This window comes from Patiria miniata, unplaced genomic scaffold, assembly GCF_015706575.1.
Source record: "Patiria miniata isolate m_02_andy unplaced genomic scaffold, ASM1570657v1 HiC_scaffold_2, whole genome shotgun sequence".
In the NCBI taxonomy this organism is placed as follows: domain Eukaryota; kingdom Metazoa; phylum Echinodermata; class Asteroidea; order Valvatida; family Asterinidae; genus Patiria; species Patiria miniata.
Genome location: NW_024037058.1, coordinates 16,019,128 through 16,029,778, shown reverse-complemented (window position 1 = coordinate 16,029,778; position 10,651 = coordinate 16,019,128). Strand labels below are relative to the sequence as shown.

Sequence of the window (10,651 nt, the reverse complement as noted above, 5' to 3'; positions counted from 1 at the left end):
ACAATTTTCCAAAGCATACAAGTGACTGAATAATTATGAGGACATAGTAACAATCCAAAAAGGGATACTATATTACACCTTAAAGTTGCGCGCATTTACCTTGTCTCCAGATATCATCAAGACAGTATTATCTTGCCAAAACTCAGTATGGATGAACTTCAAATTCACCATGTTGCTTACTGGTATAGTTACCGTATTAAAACCTCATGGAAAATCATTTGAACAAAGATAACATTGTGATATGAAACGGGGGAAAACCGAGGTGTCAGTAAATTTGGCAAAAAAATAGTTAAAGGGTTGCATACCGCCTAACGTGGGAGACTTGAACAAGTTTAAGTAAATTCCCAATATAATTGGTAAGAAAACGTTTTGACGTTGACATACTTATTGTAAGCAACAATCATCTTTTATTCTGGGGGATTTCCTTGAAGTTGTTCAAATCTCCCACGTTAGGCAACCCTTCAACTAATGTTAAGCCCAACTTACGGACACCTCATTTCCCCTGTTTTCTTTTTTGGCCTACTTTTTCACATAATGTCCCATTCATTTTTGTTAGGGTAACTGTGCTAGTAAGTAACTTTGTGAATTTGAAGCTCATCAATACTGACATTTGGCGAGATTATTATATCTGAGGAAAACCAAATGTGCGCAACTTTAGGGTGTAATAGCAGCCATTTTGGATTGTTTGTTTATCTTCATAATTATTCAGTCAATTATATGCTTTAGAAAATGTTATTAAAGTAAGGAAGTGTAAGTAAAATCACGAAAATAAACTTTAAAAAATTAAATAAAAATACCCAAAATAAGAAAACAATATATTACGCGACAGGTATTAACGATTTATGCAAATTAGGCCTATTTCCACTTAACATCTTGCTTGGTAACCATTATTTTCGGATTCATTACCGGCACACTTTCGCAAAAAGTGGTTCGGCCAGCAGCTTTCTATGCAACTCCTCACTGGCCGAGGGTTTTGGGCGTAAACCTTATCAGTCAGCCGATCACGCTCAATTGACTTAGGCAAAACCGCAAGTCCCATCATAAAGAATGTATATTCAATAAGTTAAAAGGACCTTTTTTTCCAAGAGTGTGTCTCTAATGTTCCGTGAGTCACCCCAAAATTAGGTAAAAAAGCTTTGTTACCAACTTCTAATAAAAATGCCTCTTCTTGCCCTAAATGGGCTCTTTTTTTAAATTATCGCCTAAAAAGTAGACTATAGGCAGTTTGGACAAGGACCATTAGTCGACTAGTGGTTGATGTGTGACGTACCCTATGCCTGTGCACTAATAGCAACGTGCGAACGTCTCTATAGTCAACGCTGGTCAGAATTCATCACAAAACTTCTGGCTCCCTGTTGTACGTTATGAATGCGCGCGGCTAGGCTATTGGTCACCAGCTTTGCAACCAGCCCCAGTAAGTTGGTTCCAAGTAGTCGACTAACTTTTGTCGAACTATATGGTTAACCATGGAGCTATCATCCTTTTTATAGATCCATGGGGTTAACCAACAGTCTTGGTCAACAATAATTCTTGTGCAAACGTGCCGCAGTATGTGTAAGCTCCTTGGCCAAGCTCAGCGTAGCCTTTAGTCAAGTCCCACGCGCCTATACCCGGACCATCCGGACAAGTAACGCACCCCGGATGCTGGCACGTAAAAAGACTAGCACGAGCGGCGAAGCCGCGAGGGCATTTACTATCTCGTGGAACTAATCACTTATTCATTTATTCACATATATATATAAATCAAACAATATAAACCAATCATCTAACGGTGGTTTGCAGTTACCAGCAACAGCACCCGCGCCATGGCGCGCGTGCTGTCTGGCGCCAGACGACGGCTGATTTACGTTAGTAATTCTGCATTTTCATTGGTCAATTCACAACGGGTAATGCATTACGCATGTCTACCAAATCGGTAGACAAATGTAAAGAAAAACATAAGCGTTCTCGTCGAGATGGCAAAGGCCCTCGCGGCTTCGCCGCTTGTGCTAGTCTTTTTACGTGTCAGCATCCGGGGTGCGTCACGTGTCCCGGTAAGCGCGTGGGACTTGACTAAAGGCTAAGCTCAGAGCAACAAAGAGGCTATATAGCTTCCGTGGTACCTTTGAAGCGGCTTTTCACTGAGGTGGGACTACTGTGCAACCCCAGTGAACCGTGACCACTCACACACAAGTCTTTTCATGCGGGGATGCAACATGATTTGACTGGACGTACTCCAGCCCGTAACAGCAACAAATTATTAATGCTGGCCAAAATGCAGCTAGCATGTAATTATATTAAGTCCCAGCGAACGGATGGGACTACGCTTTACCCCAGTGACAACTTGCCAGGGTTTTCACCTTTGGGGATCGAGGGGGGAGGGGTGGCGTTCCACTGAGCCAAAAACTGCCTGGCTCTTTGTTATGAGTTTTACTTTCTTTGGTGAATTTTACTTTCCAGGGTCATTTCTACAGATTCTATTGCGAGGCATAGGCCCTTGACCTACTATGCTCATGTAATAATCCCATGCAGTGGAAATAGAATTGTCATTTGTGTTCATCTTTTGTTGCTTAGTTTTGCGTAGGCAACTACACAGCGAAGGCGAAAACTACTAGAACACCAGACAGGGCTTCATTATGGGCAGGGTTCAAGTTGGCCATTCCCACCAGGGCTGGTACGCAGTTCTCTGCTTCTTTGTCAGCTTCGTATTGTGGTCGTGGGTCCTCAAGGCTTTGGGAGTGATGTTACCAATACTACAAGAGCAATTTGCGACCCAAACCTGGCTGGTCGGCTGGATGATAGCAATCATTAATGCGGTCTCATGCGTTACCGGTAAGGTTTGGAATTATCGCATCTGAGCCACTTTATAATCATGTGCGCCTGGTCATAAGAGCAGTACAGCACAAACCTGATCTGACCCAAGGTTTTCATTAAGTGTTTCTCAGCTAGGATAAGAAGTGGATAACCTGTACCTCAATATTGATGTTTGGGTTTTTGTGATGGAGCTGTTTTAAGTGAGTAGTTCACATAATTATTCTTGTAGCACAAATGCACAAAATATGCATCATTTTTTTTTCGAAATGTCCACACAGATAACACATTGTAAGTGTTCATGTAAAGCGTCTGTACAATGATGGGAATGTTGATTAGATACGGGAGCATTTTCCTGCAACACAGGCGTCAAATGTGAATGTAATTGTCTCTTACTAACGTTATAAAAAGCTAATAGAGCCATGGACCACGGGGAAACAGTAAAATGCAGTGTAGTGTAAATTATGCGATGACTGGTAGAAAATTTGCATTTTGGAACCAAAAATGGGAGTCGGGAGGAACCGGAAGTAGTGCTGTGGGGCGGTATAGGTAGTGCCCGGCCCCCTTTTTTGTGCCCGTTCTATGGGGAATTATTGGGGGGGGGGGGCGGTTTGAGGAGGGAATAAGGATCAATTGTAAAGGCTATTCAATAGATAACAGGATTACCGGTTTATGTGAAGCTCAACAGGGTTTAACTTACCATGGGTAAATCAATCTACCAGACGAGCCATACGCGCAGAAAGCAGAGACAAGGCCAGCAATCTGGACGCCCTGCTGATTGGTTAAAATTTAAATCCTTGCGTCGCTCAATCGACAGAGGTACTGAAAGCTCACCAGCGATATGTCAATGAGGTGATAGGGGAGAGCCTAAAGAGTGACAACACAAAGCCCTTCTGGAGCTATATCAAAACCACAAGCCAGGAGGTGTTTGGTATATCAACTCTCTCTACAATGGGACGCTGTGTCTCTCTTGCTGCCGATATTTCCAGGCCATGATTGAACAAACAGTTCTGCACCGTCTTCACGAAGGAAAACCTGAGTGACTTCCCAGACTTGGAACCAAATGACATCCCAGATTTACCGAATTTCATCATAAACACAGCTGGCGTAGAAAAGCTCCTCGCTGACATTCAACCCCCCAAAAAGCATCAGGACCAGACCAGGTTTCTGCCAAGATTTTAGAAAGCTGCTCCTCCGGCCTAGCTCCGGTGCTGCAAAAAATGTTTCAGAAGTCTGTGGATACTGGTACTCTACCAGACGAGCCGCGTAAAGCAAACGTCATCCCTACATACAGAAAGGGGACCGCACAAATTCCCGCAAATTACAGACTGTTGTCACTAACTTCAATTCCAAGTAAAATCTTAGAACACATCATCCACCGTCATATCTTGGACCACGACACATTTAAAGTTCTCTCATATCATCAACATGGCTTCCGTCAAGGTAGATCATGTGACACTCAACTCGCAGATCTAACTGATGACATTGCTAAGATCTTGAACAACAAAAGCCAGGCAGATCTGATCATATTGGATTTTAGCAAGGCCTTTGAAACGGTCCCCCACCAAAGATTACAACGCAAGTTGGAGCACATCGGCATCAATAACAGCCTACTTAAATGCATAAACACCTTCCTCACCAACACACATCAGCGTGTACAAGTTGAGGGGGATGCCACCAGAATCTCCAGTTACATCAGGAGTGTCCCAGGGAACCGTGGGCCCTTTTCTCTTCTTGTTTTACATCAACGACTAACCAAAGGCAGTCTCATCAAAAGTCAGACTGTTTGCAGATGACTGCATAATTTATAGAGAAATTGCAAGCAACCATGATAGGCAGCTCCTTCAAAAGGACATCGATTCTCTATGCTACTGGAAGCCACAATGGCAAATGTCATTCAATACAACAATGTGTCATGCGATGCACGTCAGCCACAAGGTCAAGCCCACCGTCCATGCGCACAACATGAACGGAAGTGCTCTTGAAACAGTGAACCACCACCCATACCTTGGAGTGGAGATCAGCAAAGACCTCAACTGTGCACGCCACATACATCAAGTCACAAGTAAAGCAACTTAAGCAAACTGGGTCTCCTGAAATGTCCACTCGTGCAGCAAATCAGTCATAGTCAGGTGGCTTAGATCTAATTTTCGTCAAGATCGTGACCGACTGGTCCAAAGCACCAAACTTGGGAGATAGACTCTTATAGACCTAGAGAAGATATTTAGAAGGTGTGACACCTGAAATTCTTTTTGGAAGAGTGCCTAATTTGCATAATTTGTTAATACCTGCGTGTAATATATTTATTCCCATATGGGGGTATATTTGAAGAAAAAAAAAAGTTTTTGAAAAGTGTATTTTGGGATTCTACTTACATATCTTTACTTAAATAACATTTTCCAAAGCATATAAGTGACTGAATAATTATGAGGACATAGTAACGATAAAAAATGGCTACTATTATGCCCTAAAGTTGCGCGCATTTACCTTGTCTCCAGATATCATCAATTAGTCTTGCCAAACATCAGCATTGATGAACTTCAAATTCACCAAGTAGCTTACTGGTACAGTTACCCTATTAAAACCTTATGCAAAATCATGTGAACAATGATAACATTGTGATATTTAGCCCAGAAAACAAAAACTGGGAAAAAACGAGGTGTCTGTAAATTGGGCTAACAAGAAGGTGAAGGGTTGCCTAACATGGGAGACTGGAACAAGTTCAAGGAAATTCCCGAAATTATTGTTGAGAAAAAGTTTTGGTGTAGACAAAATTATTGTAAACAACAATAATCTCTAATTTGGGGGGATTTCGTTGAACTTGTTCAGGTCCCCACGTTACCCTTCCCGTAGTAGCCCAATTTACGGACACCACATTTTCTTCCCTGTTTTGGTCTTTTGGGCTAAACATCAAGATGTTATCAATTTTCACATGATTTCCCACTTATTTTTGTTAGGGTAACTATGCCAGTAAGTAACTTTGTGAATTTGAAGCTCATCAGTACCCACGTTTGGCGAGACTAGTTGATGATATCTGAGGAAAAGGTAAATGCGCGCAACTTTGGGGTAAAATAGTAGCAATTTTGGTTCTTTACTATGTCCTCCTAATTATTCAGTCACTTATATGCTTTAGAAAATGTTATTGAAGTAAGAATATGCAAGTAGAATCACCAAAATACACTATTCAAAAAAATAAGAAATAAAAAATACCCAAATATGGGAATAAATATATTAACGGCAGGGATTAACGATTTATGCAAATTAGGCACCCAAAAGAATTTCAGGTGTCACCCCTTCTAAATATCTTCTCTAGGGCTATAAGAATCTATCTGCCAAATGGGGCTTTTGACCAGTCGGCAATAGCCTACAAAACCCTCATCACCGAAGCTTGAGTACGGCGCGTCAATATGGGATCCTCATCAGGACAACAACAAGGCATCTCTTGAGAAAATCCAACGCCGAGCTGCTCGCTTTGTCCAAAATGACTATAGTAGGAAATCAAGTGTCATTAACATGCTGGCAAACCTACGATGGGAACCTCTCGAAAGTCGTCGTACCAAACTTCGCCTAATCTCCATCTTTATAAAGGAAGTTCATAATATTACTCCGTCAAACGTCAACTGTTGTCACAACATTATAAAATCCACCAGACTGCAAACCGGGCCTCACATCTTAGAAACCCCACCATTCAACATGAACTGTTAACAGTATTCATTCTACCCCCCAGACTAGTGAATAAAACATCCTCCCAACATACATTAGAGCTCAACCTGACATCAAATCATTCAAAGAGAGACTGGGTAAAATAAATATGGATGAGCTGGTCAAAAAAGTTCATTACAAAATGTAATCACCTACGCCACACTGACCTATGCGTTATAACCACCATCTAGTGGTGCTTGCATAGTATCCAGCAGAAGCAGAAGCAGAGGCTCCAACTGCCTGTGTGTTCACATCCACGAAACACTTGTCCACAGTGACAAATCAAACAGGCTACCGTTAATGTCGTCCTAAACCCATCAATGAATTATGTTATCATTTAAACGTACGGTATACAGACCTAAAATATATACAGTAGAGTTATTATAAGCATCTGTGGTATATCCGTATTAGTGTTGTGTTGTTAGCATAATGGGCCTATTGTTCTGACCGCCGTTTTAAACCTATATACCATTCATCCAAACGACAAACAAATTCATATATAATCCCAACTCAATACATCCGGTAATCCTCTTATCTATTGAATACCATTTACAATGGATCCTTATTTCCTCCTCAAACAGTCCCCACAATTCCCCATAGAACGTGTGCAAAAAAGGGCGGGGCACTACCTATACCGCCCACAGCACTACTACCGGACCTCACCCAAATAAAAACAAACCCAAGTCGTGTTTTATCACTTCAGTCAGCACGTGTAAATCAGTTTAGCATGCGCATGTAAAGGTCAGCATCTAACTTGGTTACAGGAAAATGATTCCCATAGTTTGTGGACAGTGCTTGATGAATGTCCCGATTTTTCTACCTTTAAGACTCCCTCCTGAGTTCGTTCAGATATAGGCGAACATGGGCCCATTATGATATATCACATAAAAACACGTTACCCTTTTTTATGTTGTAATAGGTCTCCTTGCTACACCACTTGAGGTCATGCTTGGTACTCGCACGGTGGTGACGGTCAGCGGTTTCATGCTTGGTGTCTCTATGATCATCGCTTCTTTTTCCACTAGTATTGTCATGTTGACATCAATACTAGCACTGGCAGCTGGTAAATATGTTATAACATGTACTTTTATGAGGTCACACCGTGCAATGCATGTTAAAGGGGAATTACGGCCTGGAATCCCCAATAATTGTATGTTTTGGATTGTTTACCTATCATATTCTTGATCCTAAGCTTTTGTTGAAAGAAAACTTAATGTCTTACCGTTCCCAAGAAAAGACCCCAAACCCCGGCTGTGTATATCAGCGCGGCGGACATTTTGTGGCATGAGCATGTATTGCAAGCCGTCTCTATTCAATGTACAGTTGAGCACTGTTAATTCGAGTTCGGGTTGGGTTGGGATTAATAAGACCGGGAGCTAGGTTAAGGTGGAGTTTAAATAAAAGTTTGAACACAAAAGGTTTGACGGTACCAGGCCATTGTCCGTATAAGGGGGTAGTTCTGAATTAGCCATTCTTAAGTTGCCCTAGGCCGGATGGGGTCAGGGGACTAAGGTCAAAATGGCCAAAATTTCGAGTCTAATTAACTTGTCGCGCAAAAGCGCCGTTTTGGATTAAAGTGTTGAGATTGACCATATTATGATACCAAAACTGCTACTAGTTAAGAACAGAAAAAGGTCAGATAACGTTACTAAAGAATGATTTGAAGATTGTATTGATATATATTTCATATCCTGGTAGAAAGTGGAGCTGCTTAGTTTTACCCAAACCGTGCTGGAATTTGTGATAAGAGCATGGAATTCGGCTTGCAGAGCCAAAACGGTCTGAGAACGCTTTGGGCACGGTTTGGACAAAAAAAGGGCCTACAGCTCCACTATTGACTAGGATATGTATAAGCATGGGGATCCTTCATATTAATACGTTTGTCGAAGTTGATCACTCATTGATTTTCTCGTCTAATATCCGCAGGACCTGCTTTAAGTATCGTCCCTATACTGACAAGGGCGCTAATTGGGCGCCGTTTTCCGACAAACTATGGCATTGCAGCAGGAATTGGGGGTTCGGGAGCTCCAATAGGCCTGATCACTGCTGGCCCATTTACCCAACTTTTGCTGGATACGTATGGCTGGAGAGGTGCTTTGCTTATACTTGGAGGGTTCGCCCTGCATCTTGGGGTGTGTGGCGCCATCCTGCGTTCATCGTCGACTGATGAAACCGAGACGAATATCAGCTATCAGCCGGTGAGCACCGACGCCAATGAGGAACCTCGAGCTGGTTCATCAAGTGCTGAGGAGAAAGGCAACTTGAAGCAGTCATCACGATCATATAATACCTTCAAAGACGCCCTCAAGGCCATGGTGAAACACGTTGGAATCTCGGTTTGTTTCCAGGTCTCATTTTGGTTCACAGCAGTCATCTTCATATTGGGCCGCTTTGTGGCTGATCATTGGATGATCTATTACGTTTCTCAAGCAGAAGCCAAAGGATTCTCCCCATACGAGGCTGTGACATTCACCACAGCCGGAGGGGTCGGCAACGTCGTTTCCAGGATTGTGTTTGGTTTTATCGTCGACAGAAATTTGTTGAATTTACGACCGGCGTTGGTGCTGATGATCGTACTGAGTTCCTCGGCTCTACTGATAGCTCCCTGGTTAAATACCTACTGGCTGATGATGGCCGGCTCCTTCGTCTTTTGTGCTGGGATTGGAGCAATTGCCTTATTGAATGATCTGTACACCAGGGAGCTGCTTGGAACTGATCTCTTGGTATGTGCTTTCGCTTGGATGGAAATGTTGACGGCCACTTTAGGTTTTAGCCTTGGATTCTTTCCAGGTAAGGCATTTCGTGTCTCATCTTATTGCTTTTGAGAGAAGGGAATATTGTATGCAGGGATAGTGTCATTATTCTCAATGCAATTCTGATGTCTTAGGTCTGTCGACCAATACATGCCATGTAAATACTGTATACCATCCCCATCGACCAGTACATGCCATGTAAACATTTTATACCATACTCATCGACCAATACATGCCATGTAAACACTGTATATTATCCCCAAACCAATGATAGTGGGCGCTATCATCACGAATACAAGTTGTTCCATTCACATTGTCGATGGTCACCTCTTTTAAGGGTTCTCACATTCATACACCAACGGTAGTTGCTTCGTGTCCATGGTAAAAAGTTTATACGTGAAACATTCTATATTCCCTACCATTCCCCCGCCTCTCTAAAAAATACCTGTTGCGTGATCTTTAAGGAGACATTTTTTTGTTGATTCAAATTAGGTATGTTGACATACAAAGCAAACGAAATGTCAACTGTCTGGAACTGTTTCACTTCTCTTTTTTTCAGGTTGGATGTACGACCAGACTGGGAGTTTTGATTGGGCCTTTTTTATCCTGGGATGCATATCAGCTCTCTCGCTGTTGGCGCTGTTGATTGAATGGGTCTTGGCGAGATGCAAGTCCCAGCAGACGGCAGGACTTACGCCTAATTAAATATTAGAATGCTGACGGGTGACATTAAAAATTTTATAGAAAGGATCGTGCACCATTTCATCTGCTTATTATAGACGATAATCGTAGCTATAAAAACAATAACTATCTTTTAAAGGGAAGATACAGCATTTGCAAACATCAAAAAACAAAATGATCCAAATATCACGAAATACCGTACTGGATTGTTAGGGATTGACAGTCTAAAGCATCCTGTAAAATCGTAGCTCCTGGTGTGCTGACATTTTCAAGAAAAATTGTATTTTTCCCAACGCTGGTCGGCCGACCAGCGCTGGAGAAAACTGGCTGTTTTCAAAAACTACTCCATATTTCTTATATTTAGTTATTCCACATTTTCTTTGCAAAATTACTCACCTGTGAACGGGTACAAGCCAACTAAATTGATACTCTGACCGTACAATACCCCAAAGTCTATAAATTGCTCCATTTCAACTTAAGTGGGGTCAGGGAACCAGACTACAAGAATATAATTGGTTTTCTTGGGTTTTTCCAGCATCTACAAGCCAAAAACGTGAAACAAGTCAGTTTAACAATAATTGCTAAAACATATAAATCCTCCAAACGGCACTTATTTCTGAAAATTGCAGCAAAAGCCAATGTTGTTCATTCCCTTTAACAAGGGCACATAGTTTAATGTCCGCATACAGTACGGTACACCGTCGCTATAACGAACAAGATGGGGG

General features: G+C 42.0%; 1 protein-coding gene across 1 annotated transcript; it reads left to right on the top strand.

The window, feature by feature from the left end:
• The first annotated feature begins 2,564 nt into the window (after window positions 1-2,564).
• On the top strand, window positions 2,565-10,031 carry LOC119726937 (monocarboxylate transporter 12-like). Its single transcript, XM_038198780.1, has 4 exons — window positions 2,565-2,811; window positions 7,412-7,555; window positions 8,419-9,282; window positions 9,805-10,031. The coding sequence occupies exons 1-4, from the start codon at window positions 2,616-2,618 to the stop codon at window positions 9,948-9,950; spliced, it is 1,350 nt and encodes a 449-aa protein (XP_038054708.1). The 5' UTR covers window positions 2,565-2,615; the 3' UTR covers window positions 9,951-10,031.
• Window positions 10,032-10,651: the final 620 nt, after the last annotated feature.

Excerpts from the sequence above, each read along its gene's own strand:
- LOC119726937 (XM_038198780.1), top strand. The coding sequence starts at position 2,616 with ATGGGCAGGGTTCAAGTTGGCCATTCCCACCAGGGCTGGTACGCAGTT. Across the intron at positions 2,812-7,411 it reads TGCGGTCTCATGCGTTACCG|GTCTCCTTGCTACACCACTT; the intron begins GTAAGGTTTGGA and ends ATGTTGTAATAG. Across the intron at positions 7,556-8,418 it reads AATACTAGCACTGGCAGCTG|GACCTGCTTTAAGTATCGTC; the intron begins GTAAATATGTTA and ends TAATATCCGCAG.